At 44.5% G+C, this 23,842-nt stretch overlaps 1 protein-coding gene across 2 annotated transcripts in view; it reads left to right on the forward strand.

Annotated features, from left to right (window-relative positions):
• Window positions 1-23,842, forward strand: part of GABRQ (gamma-aminobutyric acid type A receptor subunit theta) — a 63,373-nt gene that overhangs the window by 28,557 nt on the left and 10,974 nt on the right. The window contains exons 3-5 of one of the 2 annotated variants that reach the window (XM_072625872.1): window positions 677-744; window positions 6,740-6,856; window positions 20,244-20,464. In XM_072625872.1, the coding sequence (XP_072481973.1) occupies window positions 677-744; window positions 6,740-6,856; window positions 20,244-20,464 (406 nt within the window). The remainder of the gene's footprint in view (window positions 1-676; window positions 745-6,739; window positions 6,857-20,243; window positions 20,465-23,842) is intronic. The other variant, XM_072625873.1, reaches the window with a different exon arrangement.

A 23,842-nucleotide genomic window follows, 5' to 3' on the forward strand; every position in this document is an offset into this window, starting at 1 on the left:
TCATGTGATCACAGATTTAGAGATAGACAGAGACTTGGAAAGTCATATAGTCCAAATCCCCTCATTTTGTAGCTAAAGAAACTAAGGCCAGAGACCTTCAGTGTTATGCCCAAGATCACACAGGTAGTAGTGATGGAGTCATGATTTGAACCCAAGTCCTCTGATTTCTCTTCCCCCCTGCAACACATATGCAGAGAAGTAAACACAAAAATGTATTTCATGGGGTGGGGAAGTACCAAGAGCTAGGGAGATGAGAAAAGGCCTTACTTGCATGGTTGCACTTGAACTGAACCTTGAAGAGAGTTCTAGATTCCAAGACATGAGAGATAGAATGTTCCAGGCAAGGGCATGGAGGTGGGAAGTAGAATGTTGCATCCAGGGACAGGGAAACATTTGAAGAATGAGTAACACAGCTAAGGCTTGAAGCTATCTTGTCTGGCCACCTTCTTACCCTGACACATACAAGACAGGGATCTCAGTCCCCAACTTCTAGAGTAGAACCCAGAGAGTTTGTGTGCTTTATTTACAAGCACGTCTGAGACTAGAACAGGGCTCTCCTCTGGCCCTAGCCTATGCCTCTTCCACCTTACCTGGTAACCAGGAAGCCTTCCTCTCTATGTCAGGGACTCACCAGCCACCTGTGTTTGTCATTCTAACCCATCCATCTGTGTCACAGGAAACCCTGTCACCGTTGGAATGAGCATCCACATCTCCAGCATTGATCAGATTTCAGAAGTCAACATGGTGAGTCCATGACAAAAGACACTTTGGCCAAGACCTACATAATGTCCATTTGTCTTGGAGGGAGGGGTGGAAATCTGATTATGTTTGAAAACCAATTCACCAGGAGAGTAGAACTCACTTCTGACCAGCAAAATCTGGCCCTGTGAAACCGCTGGCTGGGTCTTTGCTAAGGCGGGGCTTCCATAGACTCAGGACCATCTTGAGAGTATGGGGGTTGGGGTGGTGGCTGAGAAAGAGTGGGCAAGCCTGATTCCTAACTCCCACCATGCATTGGGTGATCTCATCCATATAAAAAGAAGGGAGACTCACCTTCCTGTTCAAGAACACTGTGGAGGAAAGGAAGTTGTGTAAAGAAGCCCCTCTGGTGGGGAGGGGGACAGCACTTACCAGTGAGCCCCAGACCTCTCTCTGGAAGGGATTTCCTTTTCTCTGAATCAACCATGATGGCATCACCTTTATCTTTGAGGCTATTGGCTCCTTTCTGACTTCTGGGGTCCCCAGAGGCCCCCAGATGTCCTGGGCACGGCAAAGAACCAAAAATCCTCTCACCATAAGCTACCTGAGGAACAACAGAGTGGAAACAATACACAGCTTTATTAAGAAATGACCAGGGGAAAGAAACACCAATGGAAAGCAGAGTGAAAGTTCACTTGATCAAGTAGAAACCTCTCTGACTGTCTGATTCCTTACCCCTAATCTAACTTCTCTGAATCTGTCCCAGCCCCTCCCAAAGAGAAAAGGGAGGGGGAGAAGAGAGGCTAGCATGAATTTACCTCCATGCCATGATAGACCTAAGGTCTTCTTTAAAAGCCTTCTCTAATTCTTAAACTATGTCAAAGACAGACACTCAGGTGAGCCTTTTAGGGATGAGGGACAGGACCAAGAGAATAGGAGGAAAACATGGTGAGAGGCAGTATGACATAGTAGATAGGTCACTGGGCTTGGAGTCAGGAAAACCACACTTACTAGATGTGGGACCCTAGCCAAGTAACTTCACCTCTCAGTCTCAAGCTTCCCATGTGTAAAAAAAAATAAGGGATTACACTCAATGGGCTCTAATGTCCCCTCCAGCTCTACATCTGTGATCCTATAAAACCCCACCAGGGAGAGGCCATTTCTTTACATAGCTACCTTTTGGGATTGGATGTTCCTGGACCAACGTGAATTGGCCAGGCACCCACCAGACTCACCAGTCTGGCCCATGGGTTGATGGCCACACTATGGCCAGATGGGGGTGGAGGGAGAAAGAAGGCTGTCTCCACTGGGAGACACTCAACAGGAGGAACAGGCTGGGGTTGGAGGTTGGGGATGAGTGGGAGGGATTGTATCTAATATTATTACATGGGTGGGAAATATTGAGAAGGGGTACTTGGTGCCATCTTTGTGAGTACCAATTAAAGAGAACTAGGCAAGATGGAAAAACAAAGGTAGGTGCTTCCTTTGGACCTTGCCTGCAACTCTATGCCAGGAGAATGGAAAGCAAGCACCGGCCCTCCATGTGCTCCGTGAAGAAAGGTTTGTCAAGGTAGAAGTATTAGTGCATGCTACTAGTGATTTAAAATGATACTAACAATGGTAATTATTGCCACTGGTAGCTTGAGTCTTGCCCTCAATCCAAGCTCATGGACACAAGGGAGAGTGAAGTACTGTTTCTCAATGGTGGGGGGAAGGGGAAGGGGTGCGGGGATGGGGTGTAATAGGAGAAGGCCAGAGAATAAAGAAATGAGAAGTGCTTAAGCAGACCTGGGTTTCCATGGAAGTAGCTTAGCATCTCTTGGTGCCCAGCAACACTGTCTCCTGTCCGATCACAGCTGAATCAGGCTGGTGTGGCCTACGAATTGTGGGGATAGTTGGAGTTGTCCAGAGCCACCCAACGGGGTGAGAGAGCCTTAACAAAAAATTATCACTCCTTTGTTTCCCTCCCAGTTCTCTTAGGAGCCTCAGTTTCCTCACCTATAAAACGAAGGAGTTAGTGTAATGGATACGGCACATAATTTGGAGTCGAGAGAAAACCTAAGTTCAAACCCCATTTTGGATACGTCACTGTACTGAGCCTCAACTTCATGATCTCTAAAATGGGAAAAATAGTAACCTACAATATCTCCCTCATGGAGTCATTGTAAGATCAAATCAGATAATGTCTGCAAAGTGCTTTGCAGACCTTAAACGGGTTGCATAAGACAGGGATGATGGAGGCAGATCTATGTTTTATACCCTGGTGGATTTTTGGTACTAAATTAGACAGTAGATACAAGTAGAGGGAAAAGACAGTAGATTTAACAAGATGCAAATTGCACAGATTTATGCAGAGAACTCCAAGAACTACAGGTCATTGGGGGCTAGCCTTGTCAGAGAAAGCATCCTGGAGCAGATGGTACCTGAGTTGGATCTTAAAGAATTGGAAGATTGGAGTAGGGAGAGAGGAAGAATAACCAGTATTTCAAGCAGTCAGAGGTACAGTAGAAACTAAGGCATGGAGACAGAAATGAGCATTGTGTAATGTTTTGCGGTGACTGGAACAGCAGTGAAGGGATCAGTCCAGAAGGAACTTAATGGTCATGGGAATGAGCAGTGAAAGATAAGGCATGTCAGGATCAGATTGCAGAGGACCTTGAATGTCAAGGTAAGTGTAGACCTAATATTGGAGGTGATGGGGAGTTATTTACAAGTACCTGTGAGTAGGGAAACATTTTAGAAAGATTAGTCTGGCAGTAGTATAAATAATGGCTTGAAAGGCAGAAGAAGATTAGTAGAGGGAGAAGCAGAAGCAGTTTGTCATCAGAGTAGACAGCAGACCGCCTGGACAGAGAGAAGAAATAGATGAGTTCAGGAAACAGATCACAAGTCTAGTACAGAGGTATGATATAGTAGTGATGGAAGCACTTCAATTATCTATGAAATGCAGAGCAGTTAATAACTTCTTGACTTACCTTAGAGAGAATTTGATCCCAAATGGAATTTGTCTTTGTTGGTTCCTCCATCCTTGAAGGATGAAATTATCCTTAACAGGGTAGAACTGGTTGCAGGGGTTGAAGGGAGAAGGTAAGGAAAGCTAGGTATAGTTTGACATGCACCCTAGATTTTAGGAGAGGAAATTCCAAGGTGTTCAGAGGAAGGATAAAGAGGATCCTATGAACTAAAATTTTTCAGGAGAGATAAACAGAAGAAGGATGGGAAACTCTTAAGTTTAGAATTCTGAAGACACAAAGGGACACAGACCTGAAAAGAAAGGAAAAACAGGAATCATATGAAAAGACTGGTGTGGATGCACAGGGAATTCACCAAACAACTTCTGTTTTTAAAGCCACATGTAGGAGATGGCAGCAAGGCTAGATAACAGAGGATGGCTACAAGAGCATGGCATCATCCTGCAAGAATAGTGTCAGGAGCACTAAAGCTCAGAATGAGCTGAGGTTAGTGAGGAAAGCTTAGCAAGCAAATATACACAAAATACATACAGAAAAAATACCAAGCAATTTTTATGGGGAGATTAGGAAAGGCCTTCTATAGGAAGTGGCACCTATGCTGTGATCTGAATAAAGTTATGGGTTCCACAAAACTGAGGGTAACAGGGAGGACATTCCAAGCATGGGGGCCTGCCTGTGCAAGGGATAGAGAAGAGAGGGGAGGCAGGAGGGAGAATTTTATTTGCAGGGAACAGCAAGAAAGCCACAATATACAGGTAATATAAGATCAGTCTGGAACAATAGGTTTGGAAGGGCTTTAAATGCCCAACAGAAAAACTTGTCTTTTATCCATGAGAGAATAGGGAGCCCTTGAAGGTTCTTGAGAAGGCAAGGGACATGATCAGACTTGTGCTTCAGAAATAGCAGTGTGGCAACTGTATAGAGGATAAATTGAAGAAGGGGAGACGAGGCAGGAAAAACAATTAGGAGGCTATTGTAATAGAACAGACATCCACATGAGGAATATCGAATGGTATAGCATTGAATTTGGAGTCAGAAATTTGGAAACATTCCTTGCTGCCTTTGGAACCCTGGGCACCCAACACCTAACTTCCCTGGACTTCCCTTTCCCCATTTATAGAATAAGAAGTTTCCTTCCAGCTCTAGACTTGTTATAATCCTATGAGCTGTCTACTAGGTTATTAACAAGGTGGACATCAAGCTTGAGTGACAGGTTGGGACTGGACATAGGTTTAGGAGTTATCTTCAAAGAGATGGCAAGCCTTTGCTAAGTGGAAGAATATAGCCAAGAGGAGAAAGAGAAGAAGGAACTAACCCCACTGGAACTACACAACAGATAGAAGCAATTCTTCCAGAGGACAGATGAATTTTCTGGGGAAGAAGGATCACCCTGTGCTTCGAAGACAATAAGCAGGATTTCTAGGTGCAAGGAATGCTGGTACCAGTCTCAGGAAGAAGAAATAGGGAGTGATGACTAGATCCTCCTTCCTGAGGGCAGAAAGGAGGCCATACGTGGACCTCACATGGCCACATGGGAGGTATGCCGTCTTCCTAGGGTACAGAGCCAAGATGAGACAGAGAAGCTGCCAAGTCTCCAGCCCACTTCTGCTGATTCACATGGGTAAGAATGATGCCACCAGAAGAAACCTGGGATGCATCTCTAGGGAAGTTCACAATAGGAAACCAAAGGACTTGGAGGAGATGGGACACACACACACACACACACACACACATACACACATGGTGTTTTCATCACTTTTCTCTACTTGAAAGGTATGTATCACTTTGAAAGAGAAGGGAGGATATGGAAGGTAAACAGCTAGCCAAGTAGATTCTGTCTGAGAATGGCAGTTGATTTTTCTGGACCATGACTCAAGATACCAGAATAATGGGCAAGGGACAGAGCACAACTTATGGGAAGTGGGATGAAAGTATTTGGCAGAGGAATCACTGACCTGATCCAGAGGGCATTGAGCTGAAATTGAAGGAGGAAGGGAAAATATCCTCAGATAAAACTGCAAAACCAGGTACTTAGAAAGATAACCAGGGTGTCATCCAGAAGGAGTCCAATCTTGAAGGAGATGCCCAGCCATTCTCAACAGCAGGGAAAAGAGTCAAGAACTTATGGCCTCCAGTGCCTCCTTGATCATTTTATCTCAGGAAGAGGAGTAAGCAACAAAGTCAATGGTACTCTATACCCAGTTCTGACCCACAAGGAGGGAGTGGTTGGTGATACGGGAACTTTGAAAGAAAGTGACCATGTCATCTTAGAGTTCACAATAGTTAATGAAGTGGACCCAAGAGGAACGTCAGTCTCTAAAAAAGGAAATTCTGACTAAATGATGAAGACACAGTTGGTTCTCTGTCCTTTCAGAATCTTTCTTGCACACTCTCAGTCTTTCCTTTATACTTGTGCTAGAAAGTGTGCTATTCCATGTCCCCGTGCAGAATCTGGGGCAGTTGGTGTTAAGTGAGGTCCTACTGTTGGTGGCAGCCATTCTCCGTCACAAAAGCAGTAGATTGGAAGGAACTAGGAATCTAGTCCATCCCCCTGCCTCCAGACCAACTCCACAAAAATCTGCGGTGAACAACATGTTAAACCCTCGCTTATTGCCCACTCACATTCTGTCTTGGGTCATAGTTATGTCTTCCAAAGAGACAAAGACTTCCAAGACAGAGGACAGAGACTCTGCCTTCTTCATCCTCTTGGGCCCCATAGCCCAATCTACTTCAGGGATAGGTGCTCAGAAGAGTTTTGTTGATTGAATGAATGTTCCAAGGAAAAGAGTGGAGACCAGTGAAAGTTACAGAGAAGCAAATAGCGTCTGGAAAACCTTCCTGGTCATTCAAGCTTTCCCAAAATGGAATGAACTGCCTTGGGAGGTAGCGGTTTTTCCCTCTCCCAAAGTCTTCAAGTGAAGGCTCGTTGAAGATGTTACAGAAGGGATTCCTGTTCAAGTACAGGTTGAATGAGAAAGTCTCAGAGGTCCTGCTCAGCCCTGAGATGCTGTAATGCTTCATAGACATTCTTTGGTGGTCCATTTCAGCTCTTTCTTCCTTTTGCCTAGCCTCTATCCTGCTCGTTCCAATGGAAGCCCAGCTCTTTGGTGTCTATCCCCAGTAGAGAAAGCCTGTGTTCCTGCATGGCAATGAAGCTCATGTCCATTGGCCTTCCCCTCCAAGAGGTAGGAGGGGCAATGGCTGTTCTGATGTTGTAGTCTGTCTCACAGAAAAGCAAAGTCCTTTGGTCACATAGCTAAGACAACAAATTGGTAGCAGTGGAAAAGTGACTGCATCCTCTGACTCACCTTCTCTCTCAACCTGGAGAGCAAGAAGTAGTAATATGAACTCAGATATCTATAGCACTAAGGTTTGCAAATGCTTCCCTCATAATAACTCTGTGAAACACATGGAAGCATGACAGTCCCCATCTTACAGCTAAGGAAACTGACACTCAAAGAGGTGGTGGGACTAACCTTATGATTACACTGTCAAAAACTATCTGAGTTAGGATTTGAACCCAGGTTTCCTGATTCCAAGCCCAGTGTACAAGTTGCCATAAGACACTGACTACAGATCCAAGGAGAAAGGAAGAGTAGTAGGAACCTTGGGGAGCCCTTGGAGGCATATAAAACCTCTAGAGCAAGGAGTCTTAACCTTTTTATAACATAGACCCCTTTGGAAGTTTGATGAGGCCTATGGATCCCTTCTCAGAATAACATTTTTTTAAAGTGCATAAAGTGACACACATTGTATTATGAAGAAAACCAATTATAGAGAAATACAGTTATCAAAATATTTTTTAAAACAGGTTCACAGATCTCAGGTTAAGAATCTCTGATCTAGACAATACATGCTTAACAAATGCTTGTTGAACGATTGATTGAACAATGCTCTAGGCCCTGTGCAGGGTCTACAAAGACCAAAACAAATCAATCCCTGACCTCAGGAAGTTTTCACTCTCCACATCTAGGTAATTATAAAGCATATGCCAAGTAAATACTAATTTACTTTGCAGGGAAGGCATTAGCAACTGGGGGAACTAGGCTCGGCCTTGGGTAAGAAAGAGGCAGGGAGCAGGGGGTGGCAGCATTCTAGTGACAAGTGGAGGCCTGTCCTGTTCTGTCCTCACCTCACCTCCCTTGGTGCATGTTGGGGACAGTGACCTGAGATAGTGCAGGTGGGTGGGCAGTCACCCATATCTCTACAGCCCCAGGTTTCTCCAATTAGATGAGCTTTCAGAATATAAAGCTGAGCACCTTAATAGCATATTTTGGGAGATAATAAGGCAAATGTGGACAACTGGACATACATACTATTCTGCAAAGAATACCACCATCACAAAGGAGCCCAGCTTTTTGGTAACAAGTAAACCCTCCAACATAGCATTTGGCATGCTGGCAAATACATAGGGTGTTCAAGTAACGAAAGACTCTGGGCTCAGACTTCAGACCCAGTGGCTGGAGAGAACTCAGACTCAAAGCTGCCCACATTTTATATGGTTTTAAAATTCCAAAGTTCATTTTGCATGAATCTGTGGAGCTTGGATAGACAATAATAATCCTCCACTCTGTGTGACTCTCAGACTTTCCCCTAAGTCCAGAGTTGCAGTTTCCTCCCTGTAGATGACAGGAGTGGGGGAAGATCGGCTTGTCTTTCCCTCCCAGGAGGAGGTGACCAGAGACAATTAGCTAGAGACTAGAAGAGAGTGACTGTTCTTCACCTTTCACCTCCAGGACACTAGCTCAACCCCAGCCTTCAGAGAGAGTGGCTATATAGGACAAGAAGCAAGTCCTCTTTGGCTCTGAGTAATGGGTTGATGGAAAGGAAGTCTCTGTGCTGGAGGTCCAAGAGAGGCAGTTAGGTGATTCCAAAGTCAGGAGAGCCTCAGCTCTGGGCCTGCTCTGTCACTAACTCCCTGTTCAGCTTTGGTTAAAGAGTCCCACTCATTTACTCATTCAACAAGCATTGTACTAAGCATTTCTGATGCTCTTGGAACTGGGGTTACAAAATTTACAATGAAACCATCCCTGCCCTCAAGGAACTTATATTCTAATGAGGGAGACTATACGTAGAGACAAATAAATACAAAATAGTGATAGGTAAAAAATAACTAGAAAGTCTGATTGGCAGCTCTGGGTTCTTCCTGTGAAATGAGAAGGCCCAGGCCAGCTTTGGTTTTCTCTGGTGTTGGGAATAGTAGACCATGCCACAGCAGAGCTATGCTCCCAAATAATGTTTCCAAATGACTTCTAGTGCACTTAATGTCACAGAAAGCTCCTATGACTGGCCCCAGCCCTTTGGCATCTAGCTTTGAAGGGTAGATGTTCATTTACTCCATCCAGCAGTTCAGAAATGATCAATAAGGTCAGCTGCCTGCCCCTAGAGAAGGAGAGGCTACTACTATTTGTAGGAGAGAGAAAATGCCAGGATCCCTGTCCATGTGGCCAATCATGAATTCCACAAAAATAGAGCCTTAGTCTGAGGGGCTAGAGGGTCTTGGCGTTTTGTAAGGAGAAAGGCTTGACTCCTCAAGGATACCTCAGCCTCTTGCTCCTCTCTGCTATCTCCAGGGTACAGAGGTAGAGGAAGGATATGATGATTCCTGCTTTTCTCTGTTGGTTTCAGCTGGCATCAATTTCAAGCCAGTCTTCAGGAGGCAATGTGATGTGAGCCACTTCCCACCCTAAATATCCCCTTCCCCACCAAAAATGTCATGAACAACTACAACTCCCAGCAAGCCATATACCCCTTAGCCCACTGATAACCCCCCATGGAAGACCCCTCCAAATTGCCCCATCCCACACAGCATACACAAATATACCCCCTTTCTACTCATTTAAAACTAGTTCTAAAAGTGTAGAAAGAGAGAAAAAAGAGAGAAAAGAAGGAAGGAAGAGAGAGAGAGAGAAAGAAAAGAAAGAAAGAAAGAAAGAAAGAGAGAGAAAGAAAGAAAGAAAGAAAGAAAGAAAGAAAGAAAGAAAGGAAAGGGAGAAAGAAGGAAAGAAAAAGAAAGAAGGAAAGAAGGAAAGAAAGAAAGAAGGAAAGAAAGGAAGAAAGAAAGGAAAAGAACTATGAGCTCTGTGAGTCAGGGGACCTGGATTCTAGTCTTGCCCTGCCATCTAGCTATGTGACCTCAGGGATTCTCGTTCCCATTCTGTAAAATAAGGTGGGGGTGGGGGAGGTTGGTAGTCTAAATGAGTCTTTCCATCCTTTCCATCTTAAACATTCTGTGGTTGCATTGTTCATGACTGCTGGCTACTGCCCATAATCATAACTGGTTTTGTTTTTCCAATCTACTTACTGTGGAAATAGCCTCAGCTCCTTGAGGAGGTGAGGTAGAGTTGCAGTCCTACACAAATTGGCGTTTGTACTGCCCATCCAGGGATAAGAAGAGGGTGTTAGCTGGCTGGTGGAAGCTGGGAAAATCAGGAGCTAAGTAGTCCCAATACATTTCTGGCTAGGTGTGGCTCTAAAGGGAAGAGACAACTCTTATTTTTAAAAACCCATTACCCAATCTGAGAGATAAAAGAGACCTCAGAAGCCATCTAGTCCAACTCATATCTAAACAAGAATCCCTAGTACAAAGTCCTTGACAAGTGATCCTCCAGTGAAAGGGAGTTCACTTTCTCCCAACACAACCCACTCCAGGGCAGCTAAGTGACACAATGGATAGATCACTGAGCCTGGAGTCAGAGGGACCTGGACTCAAATCTGACCTCAGACACTGATTAGCTGTGTGACCCTGGGCAAGTCACTTAACCCTGATAGACTCAAAAAAAAAAAAAGCTCATCCCACCTTTAGACAGTTCTGATAGTTAAGAAACTGTTCCTTATATTGAGCAGAAATCTGTACATCTTCCATCCACTGTTCCTAGTTCTCCCCCCAAGAGTCAAGAGATGTAAATGTAAAAATGTACATTTTTCAAAAATTCAAAAATGTAAAGAGATATCTCACATTCTTCCCCAAGGTTCTTCTTCTCTAGGCTAAATAACTTATCTCCTATTGATTCTTGAAGGACATAATGTCCTGGATGCAGTCTAGTTTGTTAATGTCCTTCCTAAATGGAAGTCTTCCTGAGGCATTGTGATGTGAGCCACTTCCCACCTTAAATATCCCTTTCCCCCCAAAAAAATAAATGTCATGAACAACTACAACTCCCAGCAAGCCACATACCCTATTCAGGACTGAATAGGACATTCCAGAAGCAATCATACTCTCGATCATCTGTACAGTCCTACCCAGTCCACTTCTCTTGATGAAGCCTACATTTGCTTCAGCTTTCATGGATGGCTCATATTGAGTTTCCAGTGACTGAAAACCCCTTGATCATTTTGCAGACAAGTCACTGTCTAGCCACAACTCCCCCTCATCTTGTACTTGTTGATTTTTTTGACCCCAAAATGTAAGACTTTACATTTATAACTCCAAATTCAATTTCATTTCATTAGATTCGGCCAATGTCATCACTTGTCTAGTTAATCTTGATTCTGTCATACAGCATGTTAGCTAACCCTCTTATCTCCATGTCATCGGCAAATTCAATAAGTATGTCAGCTATGCCCTTATCCAAGTCATTAATAAAAATGCTAAGTAGCACAAGGCCAAGCATGTATCACAGGAAAACTCCAATAAAATCCTCCTTCCAAGTTGAAATTGAACCATTAATAACTACTCTTCTGAGCCTTTCAGTCAATTGCTAATCCACCTAATTTTATTATTGTTTAGTCTACATCTCTCCATCTTTGCTGTGTGTAGGGACTCAGGCCATTCATAAAGTTGCAACCTTGCTCTTCCCGTCAAAAATCTCTTGTATCACAACTTTCCCTTCCTTCTGAATGCCACTGAAATCTCACATCCTCCTAGAAAACGCTCACCAGCCATGCCAAATGCATAAATTTCTTCCTGTCCTACCTCCATTGAGCACGGATGCCTCCATTGATGTCTGTTTCATCCTTCAAAAATGTTGAGTCATACCTGAAAACTGGCCCAAATGCAGATAGGCAATCAATTGGTTTGGGGCCATTCTAACCTTGTAGGACCTTTACCTTTGACTTTCATTCATTCTTCCAAGAAAAATTTGTTAGGCAGCCAATCATGCACAGTGCAGATAAAGAATGAAGGATGGTCTTTCCAAATGAGATCTGGTTCTGCCAGCTTTCTCAATCTTTCTAATTCATCAATGCCAGAATGGCTCACAAATGTCTTCTAGTAGGTTTCACATTTTTTGTTTGCTATGCTTATCCCGAGGAAAGACAACTCTACTTCTGCATCCCAAATGAATTTTTTTCAACCATGTCCACATCCCAGTGAGTTGAAAATGGTTCTTAATGTTTCTTAGCATATGAATCAGGTGAATGGCCTCTTAGCAATTAGAGAGCCCCAATTAGAAATAGCTCAGTTCTTCATGTAGGTACTAACATGTATATGTGTGTGATGACTATAGATATACCTCTCTTGGTTCTCCCATTGGACCATGAGTTTTTAATCTTTTGGGGGTATCCTTGGGTAGTCTGATGAAGCTTATGAAGCCTTTCTCAAAATAATATTTTTAAATGATTGAAGTAAATGCTCAATTTCAGTTAGAGGAGAGTGAAAATAAATATGTAATTTCCCATCCAAATTCATGCTCCCATTGGTGGAGTCTGGGAACACTGGGTTAAGAAGTCCTTAAACCTTCAGGGCAGGGCCACATCTGACCCACCATCTGCATTTAATAATAGTTTAAAAAAAGAAGAATGGTCATGTCTATGGCACGTTAATATTTGCCAACAACTTTATAAACATTACCTCCCAGGGTAATTGTAAGGATCAAATAAAGTTAATGTAGTAATTATCCCCATTTTAAAGATGAGAAAACTGAGATTCAGAGGGATTATGTGACTTGTCCAAAGTCACACAGACAGCAAGAAGCAGAGTCAGGGCTCCAAGCTGAATCCAGAATAGTGACTATTTGAGTGAATTCTGAATCATCATTTATTGATATATGTGGTGATGATGAAGCCCCCAAGATAACTCCTTGGGTCTTCCATGTCCAGTTTCAATTGGACGTTGCCCAGTAAACATCTGAAACCATTTCTCTTGTGTAGTACGTTGGTGATCTATGCCTAACTATACATAAAAAGTGATTTAGGGCTCTCCAGGGTAACCCATTAAAGAGGAATTAGGAAATTTGGGAGTGACCCCCACAGATGAAGATAAAGATTACTAGTGTGGTCATTCTCCCTAAATGTGATCTATATAGCACTAGACTTAGGATAACTTGGACTTGGGACTAGAGCCCACCAAGCACACTATGTGCTACAATGGATGGAATTGGGCATGACTGTCGGTACAATTGGACCCCATTTCCTCACGCACTGAAAGGGTTCACCTGAGATTTCACTGCTATGAAAAACTCTCATTCACCAAGCTGCTCTGCCTCTTCTGGATTTCCTCTAGATTACCACTCTTTCCTAAACTGTCTGTTCCAGATCTGAACTCAGCACTCTAGATCCTATCTGACTAGAGTACAGTGAGACTCTCATCTCCCAGCAGCCTAAATTCTCATTCATTTTTTTGTCAGCTACATCACACCATTGACTCACACCAAGCTTACAATTCATTAAAACACCCAGTTTTCAGATGAATGACTAACTATTCGGTCAAACTTCTCCCATTTTATACTTGTGAAGTTGCTTTTTTGTACCCAAGTATAAGACCTTAAAGTTTCATTTATGCCCATTGAATATTATTTTATTCAATTCAGTCCAATATTCTAACCTCCCCAGATCTTTTTGGAGCCTGTATCAATCATACAAAATTTAAGCTAATCCTACTAGTCTTGTGTCATCCACATCATTTGTGCCTTTATACAAGTTATCAATAAAAATAGTAAACAACACAAGGTCAAGCACAAATCCTTTGGGCCAAGGCAATGGCAATGGCAATGGCAAACTCCTTCCAAACTGACACTGAGCCATTAATGACTATTCTTTGTGTCCAGGCATTCAACCCTTAATTTCACTATTGTCTAGCCCACATTATGTAAGTTAATTGTAAATTAGCAGACTGGCTCTTGAAATTCTCCATCAGTCTTGTATGGGTTTCAGTTGCATGAGCCTGTATCTCCACAGCCTGAGAAACTCTGGATTAGTTCAGGGTTCTAGATCTACCCAAGAAACCAGGTCCTGAATTGTAGAGGCAACAACTGACCTTGAGATCAGATCTAAATACTCCAAAGTGCTTTCCTCTTCCATCTCTCTATTGATGAAATAGCAATAGCCCAATATTCCTCTTCAGCTTGGTACCTCTCCATGTGTGCTGAGTGAAGTCTTAGCCCTCAATTGGGTTTTTCAGAACCTCTTTCCAACCATCCAAAAGATGTGGCTGACCTCCAACACTCCAGTATCACTCTTCTTTCTTCTTCCTAATCATTTGCCTTAAACATTTATCCTTCTCTGTTGCCTAGCAACTTGTCACTGACTCAGAATATTAACTACCCCATGCCTCTTCCTCTTCTCCATCAGCCTGAAAATGTTGGTGCCTAGAGAGAAAGAAACCTCATCCTAACCTTTATCAACAACATGGGTGCTCTTGCCATTTTGACTCAGACTATATTTTATCAGGAAACATTTGGGGGAGTTCCCCCCTCTTGCTTTCTAATCTGATGGACACCACCATCCACACTCAGAGTTCTTACTGGCATTCTCCCTGGAAATGGGAGTCCTAAAGATGCCAGCCTCCACTCGATCGACCATGCTTAGGGCTTCTGGTGGGCGTCTCCCTGGTACCATCAGTCTCTGGTGACTGGCATACATTCTGTAGCAATCCCACAGGGCCTGATGCTTTGGTTCAGTGACTCTCAAAAAGCCCCAGTCTTTTTTTACAGAAGCATCTGTTAGTCATAGGGTAAGAGAATGGAGACAAAGAGGCAGCCTTCCTCCTGCTAATCCCAGCAGCTGAACCAGGAAGTCCAGGGATGCCATCCTCTAGCTTCTCACCATAGGCTTTTCCTCCTATGTGGGGTTCAGCTGGACAAAATTAGCAGAGTCATTTTCTCACCAGTTTTCCTGATGAGGCACAGGTATTGGCTTCACTTACTTCAAAGGGAGAAAGGAAGGACATGCAGGAGAAGGGAGATATAATAATAAAAAAGGTTGTATTCTCCTAATCACAAAATCTTAGAACTGGGTGAAATGTTATATTATCTTACCTATATTGTATTATCCCTCATTTATCCAATAACAATAACAGTAACAGCAGATGATAGGATTGAGAGTTTCCCCATGTGTAAAAATGAGGGACTTGAACCAGATGATCTCAGAGATCCATCCAGCCTCTAAGAGTCTATGGTTCTAAGGAAGATCTGTTCCTAGGACCTCTATTCTCTCCATCTCATATACTTAAGTCCAATGAGATGGATTGAATGTGTGGATCACTTTTCCTGGGACCAGGAATCTGACCCAACTGAAATTTAGTAAGAGCTGTTATAGATTATCAAAATGGCAAATGATTTTTAAAAACCTGTTTCTGGATGTTTGACCACAATATAATCAGCCATTAGCAGTAGAGCAGCCATTTTAAAACCACAATCTAGACACTATCCTTCTCCCAAGCCCTTTTGGCAGCATGGAGCGGTGGAAAGAGAACTAGATGTAGAGTCAGGGGAACCTTAGGTCAAATCCTGGTTCTACTCTTACTACCTATGACATCTTGAGTCCATTACTTAACTTCTCTGAGCTTCTGGCAATTGCTCTTAGAGAATGATCCAAATAGGTTGCTACCCGTATTAGTGGAAGGAGTCCCCTCACTAATAATCTTCTTGATGTATCCATGTTATTAATGTATCGGCGATGTGTGCAGGGCACTATCCAAGGCACCAGGCATAGAAAGATGACACAGAGACCAATTTAGACTCAATGGAAAGAAAAACTTAGTAATAATTAGAGCTGACCCAAAGTGGGATAGACTGCCTTAGGGAGTAATGAGTTCCCCATCTCTAAGGTCTTCATGCAAAGGCTAGATAACCAACTATTTGGTACATATGTTATTGAGCGGATACCTGTTAGGGTATTGAGTAGCTGTTCCCTGAAGACCCTTCTAGCTCTGATATGCAGTAAATCTGTGAAACTAAACATAGACCCTTCCTCCAAAAGCTTAGTCAATCCCCACCTGAAAGGTGGGTCCCTAGTTCCTTATTCCTCACTTAATATATTCACTTACTCTACTTATCAGGTAGGGTTGTTGGAAGGAAAGTGTTCTGTGCATCTGAAAGAAATAAAAATGTGAGATAATGACTAGCATGTTAAACACTTGATATATGTTTGTCCTTAGCAGCAGTGAGCAGCAGCTCCATTCACGACAAAGAGGCATTGAATTAATAGTTCAACTTAGTTGCTTCTGGAAGACAAAGGGAAAGAGACTAGGAAAAGATAAATAAAGGTTGAGCTTTTTTCAGACTTTTAGCCCAATCCCTGCAGGGTCAGAGTCACTGCTCCACTGACAGCTGGGCTTTCTCCAGTCACTTAAGGAAGCTGGGCTCAGGTCGGAAGGATTTAGCCCCTCAGGTCTTAGCCCCCAAATGAAACCTGCTGACACCTCCCCGCCAAGTCCAGCTTTCTGCAGTCTTTGCTAGAGCTCAGTACGCTTTTATGAATGCCTTGTGCCTCCGGGGCTGATGTATTGTCCCTACCAAGCTGTGAGTCAAAGATTGTTTTTGAAGACTCATTTGAGAATTGTCACCTTTAATGAGATCTTAAGCTACAGATCAGAGGATTCCCATCCTCCACCTAGATTAATATCGGGCTTTTTGGCTGCTTATCCTTAAGCCGGTCATCTCACCATGGCCCTCCTACCCATCCCCACCATTCTTCCTTGAGGATCCATGCAAAGATTTAGCGCATTTCATCTACACACCTTGGGTCTTCTGGCATATCCCAGCAGCCCTGCCCAGTTTAGTCCTGCTATAACTGCAGGTCTCTCTAAAGACGCTTTGGAAGCTTTTTTGGTCTCGATTTAGACTGCCCAGGAACAGCTCTTCCATTTATAACTCTGTTGCTATGGAACTAACTGCCCCCCATAAGTACGTTTCACCTAGAGTTGTATTTTCACAGAATCAGTGAATTATATTAGGGGCAGTATTCTGTACCATGACATTTAGAATATAATCATTGCATAGGAAAGATCAAAGAGAGGAGCATGAGAAAACTGAGGAAAGAGAGGTCATGTCTAGCTGGTGACATCAAGGGAAGCTTCATGGATTTGCTTATAAAATGTGTGAAGGGAAAGTAATATAAAGTCAGACCAGGAATATGGGTTGGAATCAGACTGAAAGGCCCTGAACACCAAAATAAGGAGTTGGTAACCAAATACTAGGGAGCCATTGCAGGCTTTTGAGTAGAAGAGTGATAGGATCCGAGTTGTAATTTAGGAAGAGAGTATGCTGGCACAGTGATAGGAAGCGTAGATTAGAGAGGGGAAGCTGGCAAACCATTTAGGTAGATGCTACTATAGTCTAAACCCAAGATAATGATCCATAGTGGTTACAGGACCAAGATCTGTGATGGAGTGGAGGTAGAATCAGTAAGACTTGGAAACTAATTGGGGAGGGGGCAAGTGAAGAAGAGGGAAGAGTCAAAAATGACCATGGCTTCAGACCTTTTGATGGTCTGTGGTCGAGGATAGTGCCACCATTAAAATTCCATTGTGGATGTGTTGGGTTCAAGATGTAGGTAGAATACCCAAGTGGATAGCAAGAAGACAGTTGGAGGGTCTTTTCCTAGGCTACTGATGGAAGGTAGAAGGTTGTGGATGCTGATGAGAGGTGAGCACCAGAAGCCTTCAGTGGACCTACATGGGCCCAAAGGCTTTGTAGGTATACCGTCCACCTCGCATAACTGTCTGCATGGATGGGTAGGAGGAGAACACCCTAAGATCTCTCCTGACCTAGAGAGAGGGAGGAGGTTACTTTCTCTAGCCAGCTGGTAGCCAGCAGTGAGGGCAGCAGCCTAGACTCCTGTGTTTCCAGTGGCAGGGAGGAGGTTACTTTCTCTAGCCAGCAGTGAGGGCAGTAGTCTAGGCTCCTGTGTTTCCTTCTCAATTTTCAAAAAAATCTTTGTTTTTTAAATCACATGGTTAACTGTGATGTCACCACTTTTCATAGCCCTTTTCCTCTGGAGAGTTCCAAGCAGCCATGGGCAGATAGGGACACAAACACAAGCCAAGCAGCTTGAATATCTGTAGCACTTCAAAGATTACAAAGTGCCTTCCTCCCAACAACCCTGCAGAGTGGTCCCATTTCATGGGTCAGGAAGCTAAGGCTCAGCTAGATGAAGTGACTTGCCCCCAGACTCATAGTAGGGACTCAGGTATCCTAGGTGCAAGTGCAGGGTTCTTTCCACCACTTCCAAGCTCAGGATCAGTGCCCTGGCACAGCAGCCTGTGCTTCCTTAAGGAGAAACTGATCCTGCTAAGTGCTTGGTCTTCCTCATTGAAAGTCTTCAAGCAGAGACTGGATGAATATTTCATAGGTATATTATAGAGGAGATCCTTGTTCATATGTGAGCTGAACTAGATGGCCAAATATGTCCCTTTCAACTCTGAGACCGCAATGCTCTTCACTGTTAATATCTTCTTGTAGTGTAGGATGGACAAAGGAGAATGGAGGGGAATCTAACTGCCCAGAGGGTTTAGGAACTCGTCGGATAATGAGGAGCGGCACTAAGCAGGGACCCTACATCAATCCCAGCTTAAAATTTTGGCAGCAAAAGCCCTTGGGCAGTTATTGGAGCAACTACAGCCATTGACTCCTCTTGCCTGCTACGTTCCAGAGATCAGCACAGACATAATTCTTTACCTCTTACCCTTCACACTTCCCTGTAATCTGAGATTCTTTATTAAGAACTAGATCTCTTTGTCCTTGCTCAGCTACCTGGCTTCAAAGCAACTAACACAGCCTGCTCAGCCATGCTCTTGCATTGCTCCCCTAATTCTGCATGACCCAAAGCTGAAAAATAGCTGGATGGCTGAGCCATGGCACTGTGTGTTATGCATGTTGGCGGGGGGGAAGGAAGGGAGGGGGCCGCAGTTGGGCTGCTGGGAAGGGCTTCAGTATCCAGCCATCACTAGGCTACTGGTTCATACTCTATCATTTTGGAAAAGACAGAAGGAAACGCAACTAATGGTGTGAGGACCTTGGAGAGCTCAACTAAGAAGCTCAGGGCATGAGCTACACTAATGATGGGTCACCTTCCTAACTCACTGGTTGATAATGCTGAAATGGGCAGGGAAGATTGTGACTTCTGCTGTGTAACTATGAAAAACACCCGTTGCAGCTCAATGGAAGTAGTTTGTGAAAAAGGACGGTGCCTTCCTCATTGCTGTACCCACAGGGGAATGGAAGTTTCAGGTGGGATCTCTATTTGTATTACAGAGACCACAAGTGGACTGACCCCATTCTTGTATCTTACTCAGTCCCCCTTCCAATGAGTGTCTTGTGCTTGGGCTGGGGAGGGAAAAGAAGGGAGCCACGTATGCAGAGGCTGATTTAGCTTAGTCACCAGGGAAATGTGCACATCCCCTCAGAGCCTAGGATGGTACCCAAGTGTGAAGCTTGTCCTGGAATGCTGCACACCAGGCATGATCCCAATACTGCATATAGGTGTGGAAACATCACACATTAGTTTAATCTCAGCATCCCTAGGAGAGAGGCCAGACAGGGATTATTATGCCCATTTTACAGATGAGAAGACTGAACCTCAGAGGGATAAAAGTGGCTTGCCCAATTTTATGTAGCTGGTACCCAACTAGGAAGCCTTGAATTCAAATCCTACTTTGGACATTGTGTGACTATACAGCTATATGACCCTGGGCAATTCACTTAACTCTGCAGTTCTCTAGGCAACTCTCTATGACTGTGCATTGCAGAGAAGGTTCTCCTTCTGTACCTAGGAATTCCCTATGCTAATCAAATCACAGGCCCAGTCCCTATCCAAGCCAAGAGTTGAACTCAGGCCTCTTGCCTCGCAGACCCATATTCTTCCCATTGCACAGGTGCAATACAACCAATAAAGGTCTTGGGATGCTGTGTTCCTGGGCCTCCCTTCTCCAAACAGAGTATTGACCCAGGGGGCCACTAGGGAAATTCCTCCCTGACTTTCTTCCACCTAACAGGAACTTGTCTTTCTGAGCACTACCAGAGAAAGGCACATGGCTTGTGTGGAAATAAGAGTTTGATCTCTGGGACACTGGTCCTTGCTGTCCCCACTGTGCTGTTAAATCTTGGGCATGCCTCTTCCTCTGCCTCTCTAGAGAACTAGAACAGAGGTTCACCCCTCAGTCCCCAGACTAGGCCATCTCCCTCCTCTTCTCTGGCCTTGCTAATGGAGGAAGACTTGATGGACCGCCCAGAAGGATAGGGAGAAACAACATCTTTTTCATTTCCATGCCTTATAGGGATGCCTTTAGCCACTACTCCCTAGACAGAGCTCTAGCTCCCATTCTTTGTACTCACACAGACACACACACACACACACACACACACACACGCACAGTTACCTTCAACATATTGGCTCTCCTTTATGCCTTCACAGGACTACACCATCACCATGTATTTCCAGCAGAGCTGGAGGGACAAGCGCCTAGCATACAGCGATTTTGATTTCAACCTGACTTTGGACAACCGTGTGGCCGATCAGCTGTGGCTCCCTGACACTTACTTTCTGAATGACAAGAAATCCTTCCTGCATGGTGTGACTGTGAAGAACCGCATGATCCGTCTCCATCCTGATGGAACGGTCCTCTATGGCCTCAGGTAATTCCCTCTAGGAGTCTAGAACTCACCATCAGCTAGGTAGAGAGCCTGGAAACCCAGCTCCCACTTACTGGGCACTGCAAAAATAACTTGCATTGGCATTCAGTAACACACTGGGTGTATACTTTTTTAAAGTCCCCAATATCAAAGTGGAGCAAGGGGAGAGGAGTGAATCAAAGAAGCATTAGGTAGTTACTGTCCTCAAGAAGCTTCTCATCTAGTCAGAGGGAAAAAAAACATAAAATTTCTGAATATCACAAATAGCAAGAGAGAAAGACAGAGACAAAGGGAGAGACACACAAAGAGAAACAAAGACATAGATACAGAGACAGAGAGAGACTGGTAAGGGCAGGAATGTTCTCTCTTGGTGCCCAACCATGGGAGTGTGCTCAGCCAACACAATCAAACCTGTGGCTCTCTACTGAACCCCCAGAAATGAGTGCTGTGTCCACGGCTTCCTCACAACTATAACTGCTCATGTTCCCAATTTTGTCTCCCAAATGATGGTGACGTGAAACCTGCATGCATGCATCTGCGGACACATACATGCACAATTACATACCCGCATGGGGAAAATCCTTGGGATCCCTAGACCTCCACTGTTGCTGGTCTTTCCTCTGGCTTCTGCTCCTCAGATCCTCCCCTGCCAAAGTATGACATTCAGTTAGTGCAAAGCCTCAGAATATGATCTTTCCATTTAAAAAATCAGGCTTTCACTGCAGCTCCTGTCTAAGCCTTTTCACAAATTCTCCAGGCTGAGGTGGGGAAAGCTAGCCCTCCTCTGCCTCCAGGCCTCCCCCTTCCTTTGCCACATGACCAGCCTGTCTAGCTGCTTCCCTGGTGACATCTCTATCATACCCACAGCACTGTCACAAGTTTGGGATTAGGGCTTTGCTGTGAAACTGGCAGGTGAGGAAGCCAGACTTCGGGGAAGGAAAGGCATTCTTTAGAGGGGAGATGAGGAACCAGGGGACATTCAGCTTCTGCCTGTCTGAGCCTGGGGTCCTTGACCCTCTTGGCTCCAGAGCCTCCCTGCCCACAATTGCCCCCAGAGACCTTCCTGCCACACTAAAGGATCTTTGCAAAGGGCAGTTTCTCATCTGCCCCTGTTAGTGGCCAGCTCCTACTTCAGGGGCCCAGAACCTTTTCAATGCTTCTTGCAGCCCACCCCCCAACAGCAGCAGCCCTCCCATACTGTGGCCTTAGCCCTTCCCTGGCAAAATTGTGTGTCCTGGCCTATATGTCAAACCCTGCTGTATTCTAGGGGACAACCAACTAATCTGATCAGCTAATCTAGAAAGGCAAGCACAAAATGCTGGCACTTACTAACTTTGTGACCATGGACAAGTTATTCCCTCCCTAACTTTCAGTTTCCCAAAGTGCAAAATAGAGACCATAGTACCCACCTCATCAAACAGTTATGAGCCTCAAATGAGAAAATGAACAGAAAGTACTTGGCAAACTAGAAGCTGCCATGTTGTTAGCAGCCATGTGATGTAATAGAAAGAATGGTGGATTTGAAGTCCAAGGACTTGAGTTCAAATCCCACACCTCTGCTGTTTATGGTCTTGGACAAGTCACTTAATCTCTCTAGGCCCCAAGTTTCTTCATCTGTATCATGACAGGGAGTTGACTTCTCAGGTCTTTTACAGCCATAAATGTCTGATCATGGTTATAATAATAATAATATTCTATATTATGTTTCTGGACAACCTTACTCTGTAGCAGGTGGAACCCTGGAAAGTCAACTTGACTCTTTCTTGCTGTACCCTGAGTTATGAGTCTCCTTCTTACACCTATAGCCCAATTCAGCCCCTAGCCTCAACCATCCCTCCGAGTACAGAAAGGCCTGAAGGAAGGAGGACCAAAGGTCATTGGGCTCATTGCCCCCAGAAGCCATAGGAAAGGAAGACCTTGGTGCCCAAGCCAGTGTCGCCTAGGATCAGTGTATTCAGCTGGCCTAGATTTGGGGTCTTCCCAAGAACCTAAACATGACCCAGAAGGAAAAAGGTGGAAGTCCCTGAAATATCTACCAGGCAGACGCTTCCCTGTAACAAAGCAACCAAGTCATGAGTCCAGAGGTTTCCCAAGATCACAGGGAAGCTTTGGAATCTGCTGCACTGGGATTGCTGGAACAGACTAGAACCTTGAGGCCAGTCAAACTCCCTCTCTTTTTTCAAGAGGGAGAGGGAAAACCCCCATCTAAGAGTACCAGGCTCCTCTGATCCTAGCTATCACCATCTGTAGCCTGGGTGGAAATCTCCCCCACCTTTTCAGGCACTGTAAAGCTAGGTGTCCAAGTACTGGCCAGACTTTCCTTGGCCCCCACCCTGCTTCCCCACTTCCCTGCCTTGTTGCAGGCTCTAGCCGGCTCTCAGTCTCTCTCTCCACTACAAATAAGATGTCTTCCTTGCCATGGTTATGAGGATCTAAGCCCCCTCTGGTGAAGGACCCTTGAGAGCTCCCAGGAGAATTTGGTTTCCATCTTTCTAGTCAAGGCCTGGCTTTCAAGGGGGCTTGAATCTCTTGTAGACCAGCAGCAGCCACTGGGGACACAAGAAGGTGAATTGGGGCCAGGATCCAGGCTCTGACCTCCAACTTCCCTCTGTCCCCTCATCAACCCTAGTGACCATCAGAGATAGCAAAGGACAAACCACATCCCGGGAAAGGAATATTACTACCAGAGCTGCATGGTAGAGCCTGGCTATCTGAGCAAGGACTCTGTCCGAGCTTCCCTTTGGGGACATGAGACTCCTACTAAAGACTTACAAATCATAACCTATCCATCCATTGTCATCTTGTATCATTCTCATCCATATCTTCCATAGGAGCCTTCCTCTAGGTCAAGAAGAGGTCCTCTTGACCTCTTAACATGGCATGGATACCAGTGGAGCCTCTGGTGGACAGTAAGCTTTCCATCTGACATCCCCAGCTTATACTATATGACCTGCCCACCTCCTTTTCTAGGCATGTACCTCTCTGATGAAATCCTTGATGCAGCAAGTCTTCAGTAGTGATATCTGGCAGCATTCTCATGATCACCAGAGCCTTTGGCTGTCCATCTACTTTAGCTCTTTGGCAAATTACGAGTAGAAAAATGGAGATCATCTCCCTTGGAGCTGCCATGAGAAATGTTGTTTAAAAGAGTTATGGAAGCCACATTGTAGGAGGTGAAACATATGACTTAAATGAGGAAATCCTCATTGGGGTGCTTTGGCCTGGACTTCCATTCCAAGATGGAAACCACTGTGTAGTGGTGGCAAGCCAGCAGGTTGACCTGATGCTTCTCTTCAGGTAGCATCCTGAGCCAGTTAACTGGGTACACAGTGGCAATAGGGAAAGATGGGAGCCTCAGGCTACTATTTTGGGGGGTATTAT

The sequence above is a fragment of the Notamacropus eugenii genome, chromosome X (assembly GCF_028372415.1).
Source record: "Notamacropus eugenii isolate mMacEug1 chromosome X, mMacEug1.pri_v2, whole genome shotgun sequence".
In the NCBI taxonomy this organism is placed as follows: domain Eukaryota; kingdom Metazoa; phylum Chordata; class Mammalia; order Diprotodontia; family Macropodidae; genus Notamacropus; species Notamacropus eugenii.